At 41.9% G+C, this 24,532-nt stretch overlaps 1 protein-coding gene across 2 annotated transcripts in view; it reads right to left on the bottom strand.

Moving 5' to 3' along the window:
* Positions 1-23,208, bottom strand: part of LOC146607742 (pre-B-cell leukemia transcription factor 1) — a 62,930-nt gene extending 39,722 nt beyond the window's left edge. For both annotated transcript variants that reach the window (XM_085347598.1, XM_085347599.1), the window contains exons 1-2: positions 22,759-23,208; positions 21,843-21,916 (exon numbers count right to left, since the gene is read on the bottom strand). In XM_085347598.1, coding sequence (XP_085203724.1) covers positions 21,843-21,916; positions 22,759-22,946 — 262 coding nt within the window. In that variant the 5' untranslated portion in view covers positions 22,947-23,208. The remainder of the gene's footprint in view (positions 1-21,842; positions 21,917-22,758) is intronic.
* Between the last annotated feature and the right edge of the window lie 1,324 nt (positions 23,209-24,532).

Below are 24,532 nucleotides of genomic sequence, written 5' to 3'. Positions count from 1 at the left end.
CGTCTGTATCGCATTACTAGAAAAGGAACAGATTTTGCTCCTTAAACTGCTGGAAGTCTTTAAGCATCTAGGCAGGACAAACAAATCCATCAAAGAAGAAGCAACTGGAATTTCCCCATTCAGCAGATGAACAATTTTCATTCACTAATTATTTTCAATGGCAGTCACAATCACTGTGATGGAAAAAAAAAACCATTCTGCAGAATGTGTTACTGGAATGAGTGGGATTACGCTATTCGAGCCCTTGGAAGGCTTTTAATGTGAAGCAGCTAAACAGGAAGTATTGCAGTAAAAAAGATCAAAGTAGTGGTAGTAACTGAAATTTCTGTGTTTTTAGCATAAATAATGTTTTCATTTACTAATTATTTCTAATTTTACCTTGCAACTCTGTTTTATCCAAAACTCTTCCATGAGTCTTCCGATTGCAAAAGATGGGCATTCGTAACGCTACATTTTGAAGACTAAATATTAGCATTTTCACCATCACCTTGTTGGTTTTTGGAGCCAGAAGAAGAGGGCGGGGTGTTGCCCGCTAAGTTACCCATTAATGCTAGCATGCTCAACAAAACTGGAGCACAGATGTCTGGGGCATTTGTCAAACAATTCAAATAATCAAATAGTCAAAAGTCAAATAACGCCATAAAAGTGTTTGAGTGATTCAAATGACTGTAGTTTAGCACACAGCGGTCGAGTCCTGCTCTCTATGCTAGCTTGTATTTCAGTTTAGCAGCCATGTCTCCTAAAATGTTTTAAATGAAGGACTTTTTTTTTTTTTTTAAATCGTTTCTGTACAGTTGTTACTGTGCAAAGGTGAGATTAGCCACAGAGGTCAAATCAGTTTCTTGTCTGTTAACATTTTTCATAACATTGTGAATTAATATGGGGATTGGTTTTTGCACCCAGCCTCTTGCAACTTGGTTATATCCAGCACATTTACAACACTGAGCAGGATGTACTGAGAATTAATTCTGGAATAAAAATGAAAAGAAAAGAAAGACAGAGAGCGATTATAGGAAGTTATTATGTTGTACTGATGTAAGTAGTGCTATTTGTGTGCGGAAAATGTATTTAAATATATAAATATACTTGTAAAACAGGAAATACTAAGACTAAAGCTTGTCTCCATAGTTCTCATGACAATTTACGCCATTATATTCAGGCACAGAATCATCAACGAGACACACGTCTACCTTAAAGAGACGCAAATGTGCACATAATCTTTCCAAAGTCTTCGTAAGCATGTATAACACACTTTGACCCACGCTTGTGCAAATCAAAGATATGACCGGCTTTCATGTAACAAACCACTTTAAAGAGTGTTGTCTTGATTGATTGTGGAATCACAATGAATAAATCTTGTCAAATATCAATTAGGCCATACTAATCCTCTGTCTTTTCCCAACCAGAGAATATTTATGCCCGTGGAAGACAATATTAAATTACTGCGACAGCCGCTGCTATTCACAGCAGCTTCACATGTGCCGTAAACTGAGAACACGCGTGTTAGCTCGCACTCTCAGAAGCATTTATTCAAATTCTCCAACACCTTAGTGGGAGATCGGGCGAGTCTTAATTCCAGCTCCGTGTCAGAACACTTTATTTTGTCGCCATAAATCAAAAATGATCCCAGAAACAATGGGCCTATTTCTCAAGCGGACACCGGCTCGTTCCATACTGCAGAGGGAGACTGTGGCTCTGAATAAAGCACTCAATATGGCACAAGTGTTCACATGGATATCAATATTTAATCAGAGTTAAAGGCAGCTGCAATTCACAGAGACAATAGATGGGAGTTTATATGGAGTGCCATTGCCATCAGCCAAACCATTTTTGGAGTCTGCATGACTTCCTTGGCACTTAAATGGAAAAAATAAACAATGATCCAATCAAGGCCAAGTGGGGATTCTGTACCATGTTCCTGAATGCAATAACTAAATCTTCCTACATTACACGTGATGAAGAGAATAACGTGAGATCTTGTCTTGTACTTAGTTGATTCATCGCTCATATTTACCACTTCTATGGCAACGAGCACAGAGGACACTGATGTCTGTTGTCGATGTTATTGTTTGTCAGGCTGAGTCAATAAGTAATGTTTCAATCTGAGCCATTTGGACTTCGTTAGAGGGCCGATCACAGCCCTCACACATCAATCAAAGGAAACACTGTGAGCAAATGTGTCCCCTGTTATAATTGGATGCAGCCCTTTTTTCTATCACACAGTGACAGTGTACGCAGCGCTGGAAAACTGTAATGCAAGCCGCAGTGAATCATTCTGTTTGAAGCAGGAATGTCTGCAATATGAAATCCATATGAATGTTTCAAAACCTCCTCCAAGTTTCCATTAAAAGAAAAAGAATCTTCTAATAAACTGCCACAGAAAATTGTCACCATCTTTCTCCTCCTTCTAAAGGAGGGATGTGAGGTTTGGTTTGGCTACTGTCCCCTGCATGTGGATCCCTTCTCGCCTTCACTTTCTTCCAAAGCTAAGTTAGAGAAAGAGCATCAAAATCCCAGCTTTAATAATTGAGGGAGAGACTGCAGGGTACTCTGCTCAGGCCTTCTTGATGTGAACAGTCCTTAAAAGATGCATGGATGCCTCCCCAGAGGGAGATGGAAGGGCTTCATGGAGCCAATGCTCTGTACACTTAAAGATTATGTGTGCATCCGCTAAAGCAAGATGACCAGAAAAATGCTCAGAGGACCATTATTCTCCACAGAGTGGTTTGAGGGATGGGCACCGAGCTAATAAGATGCTATCAATATTCATGCCTCTAAATCAATTATATCCACATGTACTTCAAATGCAAATCGTTTGGCAAGCGAGACATTTTCAGAGTGACTGTGCAGACTGCAATAATTGGATCCAGGAGATACAAAGCTAGGTAAACAAGCACTTAGACACAGACTTAGCTTTAGAGGAAGCGCAATAAGGATTCCAGTAAACATAAATGTGTCAGCTGTTTACAGCAAACACATTCAGGGGTTTCTAGTTAACTCCGGCTGGAGCTCAGGCTGTGCCTTTAAAATGTAATCTCTGACTCAGATGTATCGCTTTCTTCTCACCCCACCATTAAGGCTAGGGCCTAAATTATTGATCCCCTGCCTTCATCAGCATAGCAGTCACGTCCGAGCGCAGGGGATCTAACTCCGGCTGTGTCCCCACGCTCCAGCCACTGAAATAATTAGGAGGAGTTCTCATTAAGGGAGAATGAAAGGTTGAGAACGAGAGGAGGGGAGAGCAGCCTGAGGGGCATTCTGGGTGTTTAATGTCTTCCCCTGGGCCTCCAGATCATTCTGATCAAATCCTGAGGCTGTGTCTAAAGACGACAGGCCGTGCCTCAGGAAAATATGTGCTCTGCGTGGACACACAAATAATACATCAAGACATCAAGAGAGAGGAGCAATGCATGAATAAAAATGCAACCTTGTGCTACTAGATTAATAATAAATTGTCACTATTTGGATCAATAGCATGAATGCATAACCTCATCTGTATACATAAGACTAAAAAGGCTACTATACATGCAGTGTGTTTAGCAGTGTGAATGAAGTGGAGCTCAGCTTGTTTTATTTTTGCTGCTGAGGGAATCCACAGGGCTTTGGTGCCCCAAGGTAGTTTCCTTCTTAACGCTTAGTGAATCATACAGCCAAATATTCCACACGCTATCTGTATACATGTGTGTGTGTGTGTGTGCTGTACATAGAATGTAAAATGTTGCCTCTAAAGAGAGGTTGAAAGTATAAAAAGAACATGAATTAATTGAGAATGGCAGCGTAATGAATATTTGATTTGTAACTATTTATAGAAGCCAAAGACATTTTAGACTGTACCGAAAATAACAGCATGCTATATGTGCCAACGCTGCACAGGGGGAAAAAAATCACCTTTGATTCTAGTCACTCTAGGACTAGATTAGACCAAAGAGCTGGCAATATGGAACTTGCCTCATTCATTTTTCAAAATAAGAGTGCATTACAAAGAAACTGCATTGTCATGTCTCTCTGTAGAAAGACACACTGAGCAGTGCCTGTAAACTGAGTTTGTGAAGGAGCGAGCACAGGAATTTGCATGCTACAGTTACATTCGTGCCAAAATGGCTTTCCCAACAACTAGTGAAGTCCATGAATCTTTTTGTCACATTGTGCTTTCAGTGTCGGCTCGCCTCATGCTGCGACTCCCGAGCTCTCTAAGTAGCTCAGTGTCGAGGCCACACCCCTCGTTAGTGGGGAGGGTTCATTATGCAAATGATCCTGCTGGAGCGGTATCAACGAGGCGCACGCTCCGTTATCATTTTCTGCCGCCGGGGCTCTTCTTCTCCCCGATCGCTCATACGGAATCATGGCCTAATAGCATCCCATTAACATAATTGCCAGCACAACTAGTGTTCCGTGTCTCAGAGCCACTCTGCTGCTCTTCCAGCCGAAAAAGAGGGAAGACGATGGGTGAGGGTGAGGATGGGGGGGGTTGAAAAAAATTTAATTAAGCCAACGCATAGGCCACTCCCTCCCACAGTAAATGTGTGTTTTCCTTTCTTCTTTTTTCCAAACAGGCAAGAGGGCAGAGCTTTTGTTTCCAGGAGACCTTGAGAGTCTCCCCGTGCTCCTGAGGAGCCGGCGAGGTGCTCAATATTCCACTGATGAGCTCACAGCAGACGCCAGAATCATGCCCAAACCCAGTCTGCCAGGCAAAATAAAATCCACATTATTTTTTAATTAATCCTTAATTAAAATATATTACAGCGCTGATTCCGCAAATCTCTCTAATGTGAAGATGCAGCCCATTCGAGCATATTTACACATCTTTAATTAACGCAGCACATTCTTTTAGCCTAACAAGCCGTGGACTAAGTGCCGAGGTGGACCAAAACACGGTCGTGACTGTGCAGCGTACGGAGATGCTGTGAAGGAGGCCCCTTCAAACACTCCCACGACACAACACAACGCCATCCACTAAGGATGCACCACAGGGTTCTTTTGTAGCCGGTGGGTGTACCGTCACTCAGTCCATTAAGGGACTGCAGCATCAGCTATAGCAGTGAGGGGGAATAGTTGCAGCAGGAAGCCACAATCATGCGCTGCGCTCCTCCTGCATGCTGCCATTACCACGCCCCCAGCTCTCCTCTCTGCACAGCCACCCGTGCTGCTCTGATGAATTGATTGACACCATTTTCCATCTTCCTGCGCTGTCAGAGAGAGAGAGAGTGAGCCACACAAGGAGGCCTGCTCCTCTGGCTCTCAGGCTGCAGCACTGTGGTCACTTCTGAAAGGTCTCCACTGGGAAATAGACCCACACACTTTGACAGAGAACCGGCATCGCTTTGCCTCAATATGTGTCTTGTATACTCATAAAGTAAAAAGAAAAAGAGAGAAACAAATGATATTGCAGATTTACCAGAAACACAAATGCTCATCATGAAGGCGCTATCAATGTGGGCTGAATGTAAGAAATCTGTTTCCCCACTGCAGCCTCACAGCTCAATAACACGTCTGGCCTCGTTACGCTTATCACAATGACAACTAAATAAGCACAATTAGCAGTCACCCGGGCATCCACACTGCTGCCGATTTCACTCCCCAAATTATCCCGGAGATCCCGAATCTTAAAAAGCAACAATTCCTCATCAAGTGAGGCTTAATAATCACACACATCGAAAACCAAAAAGAAGGTTAAAGCAGCATGTCGACATCAGACACAGCTCTTGTGTTGTAGCATCAAACTCATTGCTGCGCCACAGAGGTGTTTTTGTCTATTGTTGTTGGCTCATTTTTAATTAAAAGATTAAAAGTTCGCTTGTTTCTGGTGGTCAGGAAATCAAGGCTCTCTCAGTAACAAACTTAAAACAAACATAAACACACACAGACACATTCAAACCGTTTCCTCTCTCTCTCTCTCTCTCTTTTTCTCTCTCTGCAGCCTGCTTTAATTTGACACCTTGAGCTGGGGTAACTAGGTGGGGAGTGAGGAGCCGCAGAGGAATTCATTAGGCGCGCCACTGCAGGGTCCTGGCTCAGAGCGTTAATGACATTGGAGGATAGGGAAACGAGACAGCCCAGACGTAAAATGAAATAAACATGAGGACTGTCAGTTCTGACAGCACCAGCAAAGGGGACAGAGTCATTTGGGCCGGAGACCTTCAGCCCGCAAGATCAGACCAGACGGCTTATGGACCAAAACAATATTAGTGTGGGAGCACAATCATCCTCACCAGGCACTTAGATTAACACTGACAGATACTGTGTGTGTGTGTGTGTGTGTGTGTGTGTGTGTGTGTGTGTTTGCCTGCATTGATCTTTCAGGGTTTCGCTCTTCATATCATTAAAAATATCCATCACTTGGTGCTCCTGCAGCATTCAGATACACGACTGCAATTAAATTATTAATGTCACAGCAGCCCCCACCCACCCCTTCACCTCCCACCACCACTGCCATACAAATGCACTCTTAATGTGGCTGCTGAAAGACATTAAATATACAGCAATCTTTGTCTGGCTTCACCCTGGATCAATTTAGATCACTGCAAAAATAACACATGCAGGGGAAAAATAGAGATGCTGGCCGCATAGCATGAAGACACGAGAACGGGGATAGCGCTCACTATTTCATGTCACTTCTTTGAATAAAAATGTCATGCACTGGCAGGTAGATCAGGAACAGAACAAGGACAAATTTGCTTCTAAAATGAGGCGACGTTACCATGTTTTTTTTCTGCTCTCTTTGTCTCTCAGCTTAAAAAAATCCAGAGAATAATTTTAAATGGTAAATGGACTGCTATTAATGCTTTTCCAGTCTTAACAACCCTCAAAGTGCTTTAAAACTACACATTCAGTATTCACACTGACTCACACACAGTACTTTATGCACTTACATGCTTTATTTATTGCACACATTTTTATGCCAGGGGAAATATAAGGTTCAGGATCTTTTCCAAGGACATTTCAACATACAAACTTGAGAAGCCTGGATAGGCGGCCTGCTCTGCCTTCTGAGTTGCACCACCCACAGGTCATTTTATGGCCATGTTCAAGGTGTACTAGACTCATGATCAGTGCTGACTCCACAGTCCGCTGAGGCCCTGAGCAAAGATTCATAATAAAAGAAATGCGCACTTGGCTCAGTCACGTCACGGCCAGCAGGGCTTGACTACTACGCTACGTTGCTAGCTATCTAATGTTAAACGTCAAAGTAAATAAAAGAAAACTTGATGATAGTGAAAGTTACGTTACTGAAGTGTCTCTCCTCAGAGTTACTATTAGAGTAGCAGCTTATTTGACTTATTCCGCCTTATATTTGATTGTTATCATCAGCCACGCCTCTGGTGATGATGAGTCGGCAGCCTGTACTTTCAAGAACTGCTGTAAGGTTAAGTGATTAGAGGATTGCATCTGCCATCAATGACTGACATGAGTTTTATTGTGTAATTTTTGCTAATTTAATAGTTTGCCTCCTTGAAAATTCAAAACATTAAATAATTAACTTAAACTGAATAACACTCCTTCTCTTTGTATTGGCCCATAACATACAGAGATACTCACTGGGATTCTCATCATATATGACTAGTGATTATAGCCCTGTGGAGAACTGCCATTGCATGGTCACGTCACATGGTCTCATAGTTAAGTAGTTAAATGGAATAGAGCACCAGTGTGGAAATAGGTATTCCGGTATCTTACTAGTTTCTGAGCTAACATGCTATCAGAGCTCCTGCTAGGCTAGCTTGGTAGTTTTTAACCGACACTACCATATATTTAAGGTTTTCCCTCTTGATCATCAAATAACACATATTACCCTCACATCTCTGCTCATGTAAAGTTGGCAAAGCTCATTCATTTAGGTCCTTAGGGATGCCAGTTTTCTCTGATTTAGAACAAAAATAAAGCCAAATATGTCAGTTTGTACTAATTTATTACATTAAATGAATATGTAAGAGTGTGAGCACACAGAGGGAGTACTTGTACACTTGTATACTGGACCGATGGTGGATGATTGGAAAATTTTAACATAACGCCCAAACCTACACTGTAGTACAGTTACACAGTATTCTAAATGCTATTCCTGAAGCTTTGAAACCAAAGCTAGTCAGACTTCTCCATAGCTGCTTTTGGACAATTAAAAGAAAATCGTGTTGTCAGCTGAAAGACCTGGACTCTACACAAAGAAACAACAATGCATACAAAGAAACGAGTAATTCTTTTCGAGCACGACCGAGTGCGGTCTGTGTTTGGAAGGCCTCTTCATAAGAGCCTTTTATCCTCGTTCCTCAAAGGACACAATAAAGCTGTCAGTCAGTGTGTCAGTCAGTCAGGACTCAGCCCCAGTCTGTAATGCTTTCGGACCGGGACAGTCTCCTCTGGTGGATGCTTCGTATCTGACACGAGCGCTCTCACACAGCTGATGGAGCTGCGGTCTCTTGCGATATGGCGACTGTGAATGGGTGGCACAGATGACCCTTCTTTCCAAGCTGCTCAGCTTCAAATATAAGGCTCTGTTGCAGCAGGCATCTGCCTCGACAAATGTGTGTGTGTGTGGGGGGAGAGGTGAAGGGAGGGGGGGGGGGGTACGGAAGGGGGAAGTTGCTGACACCTGTCTCTCCCAGGATGAGCCCGCCTTTGTGACGTGGGAGCCTTGGTTGGCTGCCGGGACAGGCCCGAGACAGATATGACAGGGCCGCTGACAAGGGCCAGGCTGCACGCTGGGAGCAACACTGCAGTCCAACACAAACAAGACTCCTGCTCTCTTTGCTGGGCCTGCAGTGAGAGGCAGCTGAGAAGCTTCAGTCAGCGTGCATTGAAAGCAATGCTGGAATCTCAGCGCTGGTAATCAATGTTGCATGGATGAGCCTCTAAAACACAAACGCTGAACATCAAATGCGGCTTTAGCTGTGTTAGTGGCAAAGGATCCGTGCTTCTCTGAGACTTCAAACTCAACAAAGGAGTGCTCTCCTCTGTGCTGGATCTGTTCGTTATGTCAGCCTCGCTTGGCACGGTTATGTATCTGAGCTCCATTCCAAAGCAGACGCCTCCTAATTGTTATCGGGTTTGTGCTGAGACAGTCTAAGCAGAGAGACGCTGATAAAAACTCCCCCGGAGCTGATGAGACTTCTCACAAACAGTTGTAGAACTCAACAAGCTCTAGAAGTCAAGGTACAGTGGCGGGTGGGAAGGCAGCAGCAGCGCAAGTCGCCTTGCTCTCTGACCACAGTTAGAACGATATGACAAATCGGCCTAGTTTTTCTTTTAATTAATCATGCCTTGCTGACAGCTACCTGTGCCACACATCATCATTAGTCAGGAGGAGAGGAAGCCCCAGCCACATATAATAAGAGAGGAGGACACACCTCATTAACTAATTTTCCTCCATTTATTTTTCAAAGTAACAAAACTATGATAGAAGCAATATTTACACCTGAATCTGATTTACCTTTTTGTTGTCTTTTACAGTGAGTCACATCACTCTGTCCTATTAATACTAGCGGACTATGCCACAGTTTTCACATGTTGTCTGACTCCAAGTTCGATGACCAGTATAATAAATCAGTGTAAAACTGATTTTTATCAATAGTAACTGTTCTGTATTACAGCCCTGATTTTTAAATTCGTTAGATTAGCTAAAATAGGAAACTACTCTCAGGATTTTATCATTTTATTCATTTATTTTAAAGAATAGAGTTACGACAAAATGCAAAATACACTAATAATGAGACAATGACGATTTAAAATAAAACTTTTGAAGCATTCCAACATGTCTTTTCTTTATATAATAAGCAATTATTCCACAGTCAATTCCTGCTATATAGACAAACCTCTACATTAGCCACAATTAGCTGTATTTTGGTATTGGGATATTTATTTTTTAGACTAAAGTGAAATCGAAGTCAAACCTTTCTCATAGAAATTCTATAAAACAAAACACCACAAATAGTGATAGAAGAAAAAATATACCCTTGAATCGACTCCATCACTATATACATCTAAAAATGATGCTATGCTTCTAAATTTAACCGAACCATTTATGCACCACTCGCCAAAAACCTGGGAAGACGATTTTACTGGATGTCTAAACAATGTGGGATTTGGTTAACCAGTGACCAAGGTTAAAGCAGCCAGTGGGTTTGCTGTGAGACACCATTCATCACCATGCTGCACTAGCATGTAGCAACAATACGTTTAGACTGTCCAGAGGATAGATAACCTCACCATACAACACAGAATAAGCTGTAACACCATGAAATCCATAACATTGCATGCAGATGTAACCAGCAAAGCAAGTCTTTATATTTAAAAATAAAAATGCTGCCATCTGTAATGCTACTCTGTGTATGAGGAGTAAATGTTGTGTGGCTGTTTAATCACAGTCGTTTCGCAACCAAATAAAACGTCAATCAAGTGTTGCATCAAAAAAAGATACATGATTTAAGCCAGACAATGGCTAGGTGTGACGTGGGCGTCTACTAAACCTTCATTTTTAGATTTAAATGGACGTGTTTTTAAAGGGAACAACTGGCCAACCAGAAAACAACATCCAAAGACATCTGGTGCTTTGTGGGCAGCAACGTGATTTCTAGGAGAAACGGTTGCCCAAGTTGTAATAAGCTGTCAAAAAAAGCCCAAAATGGCTTGTATGTCCATCTTTGTATTTGGTCTGTTCAATTATTTAGACTCTCATCTGTTTGACTCCTTCCAGACTGAAAGAATGAATTTAATTAAAGGGCAAAACGCTGTCCACAGACCGCTCCACAGAAATGCACATGTGTGACAACAAAAGTCATTGTTCCAGTCTCTCACAGAGAGCTGATGCTGCCTCTCAGCACTGGGAAGCCTGCAGATGATTGACAGCTCCATCTTTATAGAGGCCATCCAACAAAAAGGCAGAGAGAGAGAGAGGCCAACCCCGCCCACTGAGCTGAAGGCGCTTGGAGACCAGTAGAGATAAAAAAATAAAAATAAAAGCAAAATCAACCGTCTTAAAGGCAAACAAGAGAAGCATGGCACCTCTTTTAGATTCTCTTTAACGCTCGGTAATACTGATCCTCAACAACTTATAATTGGACTCATTGTTTATCACAGTCAGTCCAAGGTTTACCTTCCATGCAGACATTTTAACAGGCTTCCATATGTTGTCTAATCCACAGTGTTTTTCTTATTTTACCCATAAGGAGATAATTACCAGCTTCATAAGGCAATAAACAGCTTCTTACATCGAAGCTCTTGTACCCAAAGATCACGTATCCAGGATGCGGTAGGTACAAATAAACACAATCGAATCACTTCCATTTGCAAGGCAAAAATATTTGAGGTGAGATAGACTGCATGAATTTGGAAAGAGGGTTGATGGATATCATCTACAACATTGGAGAAAAAAAAAGCTGTTAGGGTAATAGCCTTCCTGAACTCACACAAATAAGTGTTCCACAGCCTGTGCTGACACAGTTAAAAATGAAGAGAAATGTAGCAATGTAAAATTCTCTACAAGCTGTTAATATTTCATGAGTAGCCATTCTGACACTGTCAGTGCCTACCTAATTTGTATGGCACGCAAGGAGAGGGGAAGGGAAAGCTGGAGAAGGGAAGAAAAAAAAGAGGGCGAGGCGGATGGAAGTGGGAAGAAATAGAAGAAGATATAAGATAAAGGTGGAAAAGTGTCTCCAAAAAGATTTCAGTCTGCGCTGAGCTGGCTGACAGTGAATTTTTTGGAAGTCAGCATGGTACAAAGAACATTTGAAATGGCCCATTTAACAGCACCGTACTCCACTCCCAGCCGATGCCACCATTTGCATACTTCATATCAGATGAAGATGGATGGTGAAAATCAGTGTCACTGAGATGAGCGTTTTATCAAGGTTACACTATCCTCCAAACTCCTTAAACCTCTTTATCTCATCTCTGTTGTCGGAATATTAACTTATCAACACAATCTCTTTACAGCGGAGGCAGGAGCAGAGCGGATTTATCAGCTAGAAGAGCAATGACAGGTCGGCCAGTTGGCTGTTAGGTGTAATGTTGGAATAACGGTGCAATAATACTGCTAGAATAAATAAGAAATTAATCCAAAAATGATTTGTCACTGGTTGGATTTTTTTTCTTCTTCTTCTTCTTTTAAAATTGGTTAGTAGGATTATCATAGGCTAATGGAAACTGCAATGACCCCTGCACCTGATGTTTTCCAAGAGGTCTGTCAGCGGTCTAACTTCACTTTGTAAAATGTAACTTTGTACAAGACAAATTGCAACATTAAAATACTTCCTCTTATTAAGTTACCAACAGAGTCTGTCAGATAGCTTATTTTAGCTAGTTTTGTAGCCTTTTCCAGTTATGCTTCTTGTATCTTGTATAACAGTAGACACTAAACACCATTCTGAATTCCTTGGTAAAGAAAACCCAACTAAAACATGACATTAGTATTGGAATTACATAAAGCACATTCACGTTTCATATTCCTTTGGCAACGTTAGCATCACAGCTAAAGGTATGACGGAGCAACAGGATAAATGTGGATGAAATCTCATTTAGAAATGATTTATTTGGTATATTTATTTAAAACAAAAAGTGTAAAAAATGAATCCATCTTCAGTTTTATACCATGGACTGTTCAATCAATTAAAATTTATTACATTTGTCAAGTCGTGTAGCTGTCACAGTGACAGTGTAATAAAACGAACGTGATTTAGCAAACTGGTTTAGTTTTATTAGAAATAAAAAACGTCTTTTATGCTGACTTCCTGTAAAATTCAAATATTAGCCTCGAGAATTAGTTGTACTTTGAATTTTAGAAAAATCTTTTGTGTTTTGTTTGTACTGAAAAACAATTTTTAACATACAAATGTAACATTTCAGAGCTCAGTAGGTGCACGGCTTTAACAGAAGTGCTTATTGTCTCGCTTGGATGGAGCAGTGACCCCCTTGTAGAGTATTAATGAGCCCATTTCTCCTCCTCCAGACAATCCTGGCTCAAACAATGTTCACATCACAACCTTTCCAGCTCTGCAATCCATGTTTAGTGAAACATCATTATACTTTTCGCTGTCAGCCTACAGAAGCCTTCCCTTTGTGTGCATGATTAGCTTCTGGTTCCTCATTATAGAGGTGCAGATCCATTTCAAGCCTTTGTGACTCCCACCTTTACTTCAGTCCACTAGTCATAAAAATGTCATAGCAGCTATAGAACACACTGGCCACAGCGAGATCTAGCAGGAATCACACACTCAGGGCCAAATCCAACAGGGCAGACACGGCTGGTGGTCACACTTTAGAGGTCGGTAAGGAATCTCTGCATATGACTTTCCGCATGCTCACCCTTTCCAGCCTCCTGACACCAGTCTGAAAGTGACTTCAACCAAGAACACATCCTCCGCTCACTTCCCTGGTGTGATGTTGCACCGCAGAGAGAAAATGACAGACCATTTATAAAAACAGGAAGAGCAGCTAACTACAGTAAGCATAAGCTATTTCTGGAAGAGGATGTCTGCAAGTAACAAAGAGCTGTCAAACTCTAACAGGTCCACAGTGAAATGAAATAAGTTGAAATAATTGCAATTAAAAAGCTATGTCAATGCAGAGAAACTTCACGTTTTACTTCTACGTTCCCACCTGCTGCGACCCCTGCTGATGCTGCAGACAATCACACTCCACGCTTTAAGTTTCCCTCCACGTCGCTGGTGTCGGTGCTGGGAAGGCATCCAAAGCCACAATACATTTCTGCTATGGAACATTTGTTTCCTTTCGGGGGGGCACAGGGCCCCAACATGCTCCTTCTACATTTTTCTGTCCTGCCACATTGCATGACAGTTTATTTTGGGAAGCGCAGGTTGGCACCTGAGACACAAAGCTGACAAAGCACTAGGTGTCACTTCAATGAGGCCAGTTGGTTCCATGACAATGCCTCTGGCCGTGCAGTCCTACAAGATGGACAACACTGCGCTGAATATCTTGGCAAAGTAGGAAAAGAGGCATCAGCTGTTTGCACAATTTCATCTTCAGAGGGGGATAAAGCGACACGCAGATTCTAAATCTGAGACTGTCGCAGTAGGGGTTCCACCTCAGATTACTGGACATTAATAAAATCTGAACTGCTGTGATGGACTGTTCACCCGCTGAGTGTGTTTCCTTGGCTCCCACCCAATGCCTGCTGGGAATAGATCCAGCACATCCAGCTCCCTAAATAGGAACAAGTGGGTAAGACAATAGCTGGATGAATGAAAATCCAAATGGTTGTGAAAACAACGCACACAAAAGAGGACTGTAGATCTGAGGGAGGGAGGGGGTGGGGGTGGGGGGGTGTTTCAGCACCTTACTTGAGTGACAAATAAGGACCAACTGAGAAATTCTGGGCTGATGTCAATCTTTGAAATAAGCTTAACCAATATCCAACGCCAAGGTCTATTTTTCCCATCTGTCTTTTTTGTTTTTGTTATAAATTTGAAACTTAAAGAAACTTATCATAAAGAAATAATTCTTTCACAGCTGACAACTCATGGTTAAAAACTGGCCAATCAGCTTCAGATATAAATGATTCTCTGGTGATCATATTAACCTATGTCACATCTCCCAGGCACTAATTGGAATCACTCCAGTTGGGAACTGATTTGGATAATGTCTCCAAACTTGCTTTCTCATGATGCTAACTCTGTAAAGTCAGTAATCTGGCAGTGTAGCATTTCCTCTTTCCTCATCTTCATGACTGCCAATCAGTTAACTGGTTCTGAGGTCTTCTCTTTTCTTTCTCTTTTGCCTTACTCTTCTTTAATGTTTATTAGCTCCAACACTGACAGCAATCCTACCGCCAACTCATGTTTTGAATTTGTAATTACAACGTAATGAACAGGATTTGGGGAAAAAAATGGAATGAGGAAATCAGACTTTTAGAAATCTAAACAGCAGTGGGTGCATCTATAGTGGCATGCTAATATTACTAGTAGGCTGTTGTGTTTTACAACTATGGAAACAAACTTACTTGCATGACTTTGTATATTTAAGATTTTTCCATCTACAGGTATTGTGTCAAATCTAAAAATGTTATGTTATACGACCTGGAAGTGCTCGAGGTACAGCATCTGACAACCACATCAGCTAAATTAACATTAGTCCTATATATCCAGATATCAGGAAGTAATGTCAGGAATTATTTTTAAACTGGAATTTTTAAGTGCTCGGTTTACTGCTGATGGATTAACCAGAAATATCCATAACACTATCGGATCATGTAATAATTTTCAACAATTTTAACAGTCCCTAAAATTTAATGATGGTGAATCGTTACATCATCCAGATGTAGTTCTCCTCATTATTTCCTTCCTTTGGTTGAATTACTTTGTCTGTCCTCAAAACTTCCAGTGGAAAAATCACACTGCATGAATAAATACTATTATGTACCAAAGCATCAGAATCACAAGAAGGAAAACATTAAAATTTCCTTAAGTTGCAGCAGCATGAGCCTCAGTCAAGATATAATGTTTTCCATGTTTGCCCCATAGTTACAGTCAGGATATAGATGCTGTTTAATTTTGTTCATATTTCTTATTAATCGCCCCTGTGAGCGTTTTTTTATCATAGCTGGTGGAATGACAAAGAGTCGTGCAGCATCAGTGGAATTGTGACCTGCATTAGCTCGGCCAATTATGAGCCTTCACGGGACACTTATTGTTGCTGTGCGAGGCTGATGGTGGAGCTGAAAGAAGAGTCAGCAGATCCGAGTGCCAGTCACTGAAATCAAAGGGAAATTTACGACGCGCACGATAAGCTGAATGGATACTCGGAAAATGCACACGTGACACCTCGGAGTTCAGTTTACTGGTGGTGGGAAATCTAAAATACTACTTTCCAGCAAATGAAGTGCTGTATAAATACACAACTTGAAACGTGCACACATACACACTCCTGACTGAGCAGTGAATGAATATCCTGTTTCCCATAATGCAGTGGTGACTGAGTGCAGATAAGATTACCAACTGCTTCAAAAAGACACACGCGTACAAGAGCCCGCGTGCACGCGCTCATACGCTTGTACTGTAAAGTGACAGAGCAACTGCTTTGCTGTGTTAAATATCAGATGCAAATGAAAAGAGAAAATCTATCATGACTCTAATGTGGCCTGATAGGAGGGGGCGCACTCTTCTCTGAGGAGCAAAGCGGTGTGAGGAGGGTGATGTATGGAGGAGCTGGATGAGAGGTGAAAAGCGTAGCGAGACGGACGGAGGGAGGGGTGGATTGCTGGGAGGGAAGAGAGGAGGTAAGGGAGGGGGGGCAGGCAGTCCTGCCAGACTCCTGAGAGCCCAGGGCAAAAGTGGAATAAATGTTGATTAGTGTTGATTTTGTCCAACGAGCACCCGGCAACTGACAGTGGGACTAAGCTGCAGCGAAAGGGAACCATTAATCTTGGTCTGGTTTAAGTAGTGTATATTAATTTGTGTCATTTCCACTACGTGGAGAGAGGCCTCTCTCTCCCTCTCTCCTTCTTTTCTCCCTCCCTCCAGTGTTTGAAAGCTGTGGCAGTCGAGCCTCCTTCGTGGCGAACATACAGTGGAAGCCTGGAGGTGGCGTCTGCAAGTAGCAGCAGGGGAGAGTGGAGGAAATGAGATTCCAAACACTACATTATGGAAAATGAACTCCTGGGGGGTTGGTATGGCAACCACATTCGAATGTGCCATTGCATGTTCAATTTAACGTGCATAACAAATTTGTAGACTTGATTAAATTCGTAACATATTAAGGAGGCCAGTATAAAAAAAGGCAGAGCAAACCTGCAGGGACTGAGATTGCAAAGAGAGCCTTGATCGAGGTAAATGGCAGAACAGTGATATTTAGGCGCAGGAGTCGACATTCAGGTAAAAGATTGAGGCCCGCGCTCTTTTACAAGTCTGCTTGGATCTCACCTTCAGTCTGTAATCTCCACACTGGCAGAGCTGCTGGGAGCTAAATGTAATTTTTTCTACAAACTGCATTCCAGTAGCCTTCAGCAGAGAGGAAGAAAATCATTCATCAGTTCAGGAAATTCAAAAATATAGCTGCTGCTTCCTTTTCACAAGGATGAGAAGAGAAATGTGTCCTGGAAAAAAATAGATCACTTTCCTTGTACGTGTGATGTCAGTGTTAATTACCAAATCGCAGCACACTAAGATTCCTATAATTAAGCTCCTTAATATGATTAACATGTATCAATTAGGCGACTGACAATTTGCATAATGTATAATGTAACCACATTGTTCTATACTGTAATGGTATTAGCTCGCCATTTACAATGCTGTCACTCGCTGATGATTCTGTGATTACGATTCTGCATCAAATGCAGCACCGAAAAAAAAAGTCTGCCTTATGTTGGTTAATCAAAACACATTTTCCCCAGTCGTCGACATCCTCAGAGCAGAATTAGACTTCAGCTCTTCCTCTCTCTCAGTGGATGATTAAGCAGAGCGATTGGGGAAACAGCTGTGGCGGCGAGCTTGGCATTTCTCTCCTGCTGGATGCTGCTGTATCAGCACGGGGGAGGAAGGATAAGAGGGAGACAAAGGCTGCACGTATCTGCGTCCACCGGGAGACGATCACGAGAGGGGAGGCACGGCCCCGTGACATCCACCTCGACATGTAATACAGTACGCGGAAGGTAATGTGTACTGTTACTACCTGCTGCTTTGCACTTGCAGTGACTCCCAACAAGCCCTACAAACGCTTAATTGCTGCTGTAATGTGGCTATTTCATATATCAAGTCCATGTGTATCAGTTTGGTAACCTGAAAACAGAGCCTTCAGCTAACTCCTTTTTTTAACAACCTTCTAACATGTAATAGACCAAACCGTCAGTTTATCAGTCAGGTACATATTCAAGAAAACAGTTCATAAACAATTTAATTGTGATTGATCTGTCAATTGCTTCATTTAGTGGACTGAAAGGTGATCACAATTTTCCAAGATTTTTTTCAGATCTCTCTTTTGCGGCAAACTGCAAAGACTCGTCAATTATTTGATTAATCGGCTGATCGAAATGTGTCGAGACCTGTTTAAAGTAATTGTTTGAGTATAAAAAACCAATAAATCGACAACTCTGTTTGCTCGCATGGGAGAATTTACTCCTTTTCTTGTTCTTAAATTACAGTAAATTGAATACTTTTTGACTGATCCCATGAAACTGCATTAAGTCACTGATTTCTAATAAGTCACAAAGCTAACCAATTCATTAATAAAAACAGTCAATAACAAAAGCCATTTAGTGGCAAAAAAGCAAAAGATATTCCTTTTATAAATGGATCCTCACGTCGGACATACTTGTATTGTTGCTTTAAAGGTGATTGATCACATATCAATGCCAGCGGTGATAGATTTTCTGTCATCTTACCAATTTTTAAGTATTGACCAGCGGTTTCAGCACTGCACCAGCTGTATCACGTTTTAAAGGTTACATCATACCCGATCACCTCGAAGGCTGCTTCAAAGCGTTTCGCCAGTGACGTGCAGAGCTGAGCCGAGTTCAGCCTCTAATACAAATAGGCAGATGCCAAGCATCTGAATGGTCTGACAAGTCAATGTAGTGTAGGCTTCCACGCACCTTCCATAATCAGACCTCTGGCTCATTTCATCCTGTCAAACACTGCTCGGCTGCCCTCTATAAAACACCCTATTTTCACCCTTCAAAAAATAACATTACATCACTCGGCTAGTCATTTTTATAAATGGAGGATCCCCTAGGCTTGAAACCTTACACTACACAAACACGGGCCACGAGAAAGCTGGCCTTTTGTTGAGGTTGAGAGGAAAAAAATTAAACAGCGAGTCAGCGCAGCGCATTTACTGAGCAGCTCAGTCAAGGAGTGGTTTTGTTTGACACTGCCAGGGATTTACGATGTTGATGAAGCGTTTACAGAGGTCAAGGCGGCTCATTTTCCAAATCAGTTTGTCAAGCCTTTGCTTATCTAAAGAGGCATTTTCATCAATCATAAAAAAGTAAAGGAGAAGCCCAAGAAAAAAACAGGGCACCTTACAAATACCTGTGATAAAGATACATTAATAGACAAATAAATAGCTCACTTGATATATTCACCTTTGACACCCTGCTAATTTAAAGAAATCGGTTAGTGAGAGGTAAAGATTATATCGTCCAATGGCAGTGGAGTCCAACTGTTACGACATATTTTTGGAAAGTATCTATGTGAAACTACAAGAGCTCAGCGGCACAGCTACGATGAGCACTAACACAGAGAAGCTGTGCTGCTTTTACCTTTGCTCCACATTTGAGATAAATACAGTCATATAATTAATATGCTCTATATATTTTATGCTTTGTCTCCTCTTATTAATGTATGATGCTGCACACACGCGCGCGCACACACACACAGCATCAGGAAAACAGCATTCCTTTGAAGTAAAATAGACAGCCCAAATATGCCCGGAATGAATCTGGGTAAAGTCAGAGCCGCTGCCTGTCAAAAAAGGAAGAAAAAAAGCAACTAAAAACACTGGTTTAAATAAAGTGTTCCTTCCTCCTCTTTTTCCTCCCTGGTGTCGGTGTTCTATTGTGCTTGTTTATACTGCACAATATTTCTGTTGGCCATCGCTCACTTCTTCCCAGTAAAAATACACAGAGCAGGTCACAAGTTCAGGCCCTAGATCAGCACTGGCATTGTGTCCTGCAGGTGCTGTCAGCGGCTCCAGGGATGGAAAATATACACAAGCAAACAGCAGCTCTGTGGATACACACTGTCTCTGCACTCTGATGGTTACTGAGGACAAAGTTACAGCCGCACACTTGCAGCTCCGAGCAGTTGCTAAAGCTGCGCGCTGAAATATTTAAAAGTGGCTCATACTGATTTAGTAGTAATTTCAATATTGAAATGTGAAGAACATCTAAGCAAAAAGGTGTGCCAAAAAAATGTAGTAAAAAGAACCAAATTTACACTTTACAGTAAACATTGAAGCACCTTTGAACATAAAAGCCAATTCAGCTACTTTGTTTTGCCAGTATAGCCTCAGATTTGTGTAAATGTACATTAAAAAAATTCTTAACTTCAATTACATTACAATAAAAAAGATATTAAACACTCAGTAATTCCACTACTTTAATTAGATTTCAAAAGAAGGGAAAACCACTAGATGGAGCAACAAGCTACGACTTTTTCACAACACAGCAGAGAAGCCTTTTACAGCTGAAATTCAAAAACTGACCCAAGAAATATTCATTCATAATATCGCTCATCGTGTACAAATGCACACTGCTGGTCTCATCAAGAAAGGCAAATATTATTGAAAGGATTAAGTCAAAAGAGCGGGCACAACCTTTGTATAATGGCGCCTAATCTGTCAGTGACTTGATGTGTTACATGGAAGGAAGTGTTTTTCACACTCCATACTTTATTTACACTAAACTTGACTGCACAGCTGAGGTGTGAGAAAGGAGAAATGCACAGTTACTCTTTGCTGTAGTAATCTCTGAGCTTTATTTCTACTGTGGCATTTAAAGTGTATCCGAATTAGTAGAAACTGCAAAAATGTTTCTTTCTAAACTAGAACAAAGCTGACTGGATAAAATGAAAAAAAAAACTACAATAACACGACAGGCACCAGATCTCCAGCACACAGCTCCTTATGCTGCACCTTGTATTTATAGGTTACCAGCTGAAAGCGAAAACAAAAGGGAGTGCAGGCAGGAAGGGGTCCAAGTTACTTTGTACTCTCAGAAGAGCCGAACTTTAGATGAACTCCGAGAAGCGCCAGGGAGTAAAACACTATGCATAACTGTGTCACTCCCCTTCGATAAAACCTACCAAGACAACAAAACTGAGAGTGAGCCAGCAGGCTTCAAAAGGCCCCCCTGCTCTCTCCTGAGGCAGTGGCCGATTCAAGATAAACTGCCACGCTTGTGGGGGGGGGGTGAGCAGCGAGGTGATCTTCAATGAAAGCCTCAATGAAAACATCCATGAAAGCACCAAGCGAGGGTGGGATCACACACACGAGAAACAACACAAACAGCACCAATCACCGCTACCACAAAGGTCAAGTATAAGCAAGTGCAACTTTGGAGACAATGAAACAATATCTTCTCCCCCCCCCCCCTTCCATTTGATGTCATGTACTAATGAGTGGGAAACACAGAAACCCTGACTCTTGCTGCCATGGTTTTGGCAACTCGGTATCTCAACAATGTAAGTTTGCAAGAGTCCTAAAGCACATCGGTGTAAAGACAAGGAAATAAAAGACGAAGTGCACGCTATCAAGCTGAAGTGCACTGAATTCTCTCTGTGCCAATTTCAAAAATGTCACAGGGAGAATGATTTGGAAACATGACTTACGCCTCCTATGTTACGTTATTTCTCTCCTAGCAATTATTCTGCTGACATGCTCTCTCACAACTGCTTTAATAGAGAGACACAATACATAATAGAAAGAGACGTATTCAGCAGACTTGACAGTTAACTCACAAGGGGAGACATCAACGTGCTTGTGACAATTTTTGCTCAATACTCTCTATTATTCCACAATAGCATCAAAAAAGAACCTCATTCATATTTTGACACAATAATTGATAAGGACTGTTGGAGGTAATTGTCCACAGTTCCTATTGTGAAACCGCTAAAACACGCAGACTTTGGCGCTACATGAGGAAACACATGTCTTACATGTCACTGAAATTTATATGGTGAATTGTGTTGTGACTGAATCGAGCCTTCCAACGTGAATTTGAGCCTCAATAGCAAATTAGACTCTGGTGATAAGGAGAGCAGGTACTGTGCCTCTGTGGGTTTTTCAGCTACTTAATAATACAGTGTGTGCACTTTTGAATTCCCTTCACCTGCGTGAGGATATTTGGAGGCAGCGACAGAGCAGTGGTACACACTCCTGCGAAATTAGTATGAACATACCTGTTTTTTCTTTGATTTCACACAAGACATTGAAAAGAGCTGGCTTCATTCTGTGACAGTTCAGAGCGTGTTTCCTGAAACAGAAAAGTGGCTTTATGAGCAAACCACAGCAAGGAAAAGCATAGATTTTATCCTGTGTTAAATTACTGATTAGAAACTACCGATTTAACTAATTTAGCAGTTAAACGCTGCAGAGCAATCACAGGGGAAAAAAGTAAATTATTAACAGCTGTATGTGTACACATGTGCTATAAACCCTTTGATAGTTACCTTTATGTACGCTCCAATATTTACACTAAGAAAATAAAATTATATCATTATACTTCATCAATTTAAAAAACAAACAAAACAAAAACAAAGATTTTTTTTAATGCATAACTTCATCTTCGCTGAATTTAAGGCGGAACACACAAGATGGGTGAAATCCTGAATTATGTATCACAAGTAAGAAAGTTGCTCTGCATTTGCTGTGAACTGCACAACACTCCAGAGACAGCGCGGGCTGTTACTCGCTTACTCCATTTCATATTTAGAAATAAATGATGAGCTTTATCTGAGTGCACTAATAAAAGCAGCTTGACTGCGCTAAAGTAAAAGTGTTTCAAAAATACCCTCAGTGGGCGACACGTTGGCAATAAACGCCATATTCACACACTTTAATTTTCTGCTGAAGCGCGGCTGTCGAGTTATTTTAATTGGAGCAAAATCGGTTGTGTCGGCTTTTGCACAGAAACGCACCGCCTTTACGTTTCTACTTTCCTCTTCGCCGTAGCGCTCAGGAAATTTGAAAATGTCCGCGCATATATTTAGAATTTGTTTCTTTATTTTTAATTTCACCATCTTTTAATTTTAGTTTTTTTTTTTATCTACTTTGCCGCCGCCGTCTCTTGACAGCGAACCAGCGTGTGTCCTTTACCTGGCTTGGGCTTCATCCAGACTTTGATCCGTGATGGTCATAATTTGCTGTAAAATGTCTCCAATGTCCTGCTTTCTTCCGTCACCGTCCGTTCCTCCGGTGCCTTCTTGCATATGCTGCGGCAGGCCGGGGTGCCCTGCCATGCCTACCCCCGTGTGAGAGTGCATCAACCTCGGCTGCTCGTCCATCTCTTCTTCTTCTTCTTCTTCTTCTCCCCTCTTATCTAATTCTCTGTGGTACTCTCGCTGCTGAAATCCTGCAAAAATACATAAAAGAAAAAAAGGAGGGAGGGAGGTAAAAAATAAAAATAAAAAAAATCCCGATAACTGCGCCGCACACCCGGGTTTTTCCTCGCTGGAACGGTCAGTGGCGCTCAGGAAAAAAGGGGGTTTCGGAGACGAAAGCGGAGAAACGAGCCCTCCTGCTCTCTGGCTGTCTCTCTCTCCCTCTCTCAGCTGGTCGGGGTTGAATGTGAAATCTGATCTGAACTGCTGCTGCCTTCACTGGAGTAGGATATGCGTAAAAGAGACAGGCAGCTGCTTTCTACTACTAAACATGCGCGTTTTCTTGTAATGTCGCGCAGAGATCCAAACCCCCCTCTCCCTGCTAAATTACCCCCCAAAAAGTGGCTGTGAGAAACACGAAGTGCAGGTTTATTTCACTCACTCCATCCCCTTGCTTTTGTCATGTAAGCTATAGTAGAAGCTGGACAGGCAGCAACATAGCAAAGAGCATGAGAGTCAGACTCCGCCTACGCGACATGATTGGGAATATACTGTAAGACCATTTAGCCCCACCTTGAGGTGCCTCTCGTGAAACGTCTATCATTGGACTGTAAGAGTGGGATTCAGTGGAGAAGCTGGAAGATGTGGTTGCTGCCTTACAATTAGGGAGACTCTGAGGACCCGCAGTGATGGATAGAGCCTGAACTCCAAATAAATAATAAGAGGTCTGCTTTAGCCTCTCCTTCTGACCTCAACAAGAGCCCCAGCTGGCCCTGTGGAGACCATTTCATCTCCATGCTGTGCCAAGATAAGGGGCACCAATCAAAACTATTGGCCAGCCTTCTCATTTGTTATAAATATTAGATAGATAATGTGCATAAAGATTTACGACTAGAAAAATCCATCTACTGATGAGACGCATTATGAAAAACACCTTTCTGATGTCATTAATATTTCATTTTGATATCAGAAACTGACTTCCCAGTCAGACATGCTTGTTTTGTTGCAGTAGGCACAGCGACTTTGTTCATTCATTTTCAGGTATGTTGCAGGGCTCCGCTTGGCTGACTTTGGCAGGGTCCTCCTAATGTAAGGCGGTGACCCATGTTGCGCAGCCAAGCAGCAAGGCCTGAGTGTGTCTGGCCAGGCTGAAAAGTGCCCTTCAGGCCCAGTGCTGCCTCACTGCTGCTGCTTCCCTCCACCACTGAGAGTCTTTCAGAGGGAAGAGAGAAGAAGGAGGCAGAAGAGGAGGGGCAAAAAGAGCTCCAGAGTGGAACTAAAGTAAGGACAGTGCTGTGCAAATCACTGGCCCGGATGTATACATGTGTGACACACATAAAATGGAGCGTATTTTAATACATAAGAGTGTCTTGGTGTTTTATTACAAGCAGAGTTAAAAGACAGCTACCTGCAAACTCATCTCCACTCTGAATTCAATTCAGCATGAAACATTTCTGCAAATCTTTGCAAACAATGTGCACTTGAGCCAGTGCATTAGTGGACCGACCAACACATTTCATATAATAAAACAAAACCCTGAAGCCTGCATG

Source organism: Diplotaxodon limnothrissa, linkage group LG23, assembly GCF_057381915.1.
Source record: "Diplotaxodon limnothrissa isolate DT_005_m linkage group LG23, D_limnothrissa_male_GT1.1, whole genome shotgun sequence".
Classification (NCBI taxonomy): Eukaryota; Metazoa; Chordata; class Actinopteri; order Cichliformes; family Cichlidae; genus Diplotaxodon; species Diplotaxodon limnothrissa.
The sequence above is the reverse complement of the archived record's forward strand: the minus strand, read 5'-3'. Positions and strand labels throughout refer to the sequence as shown.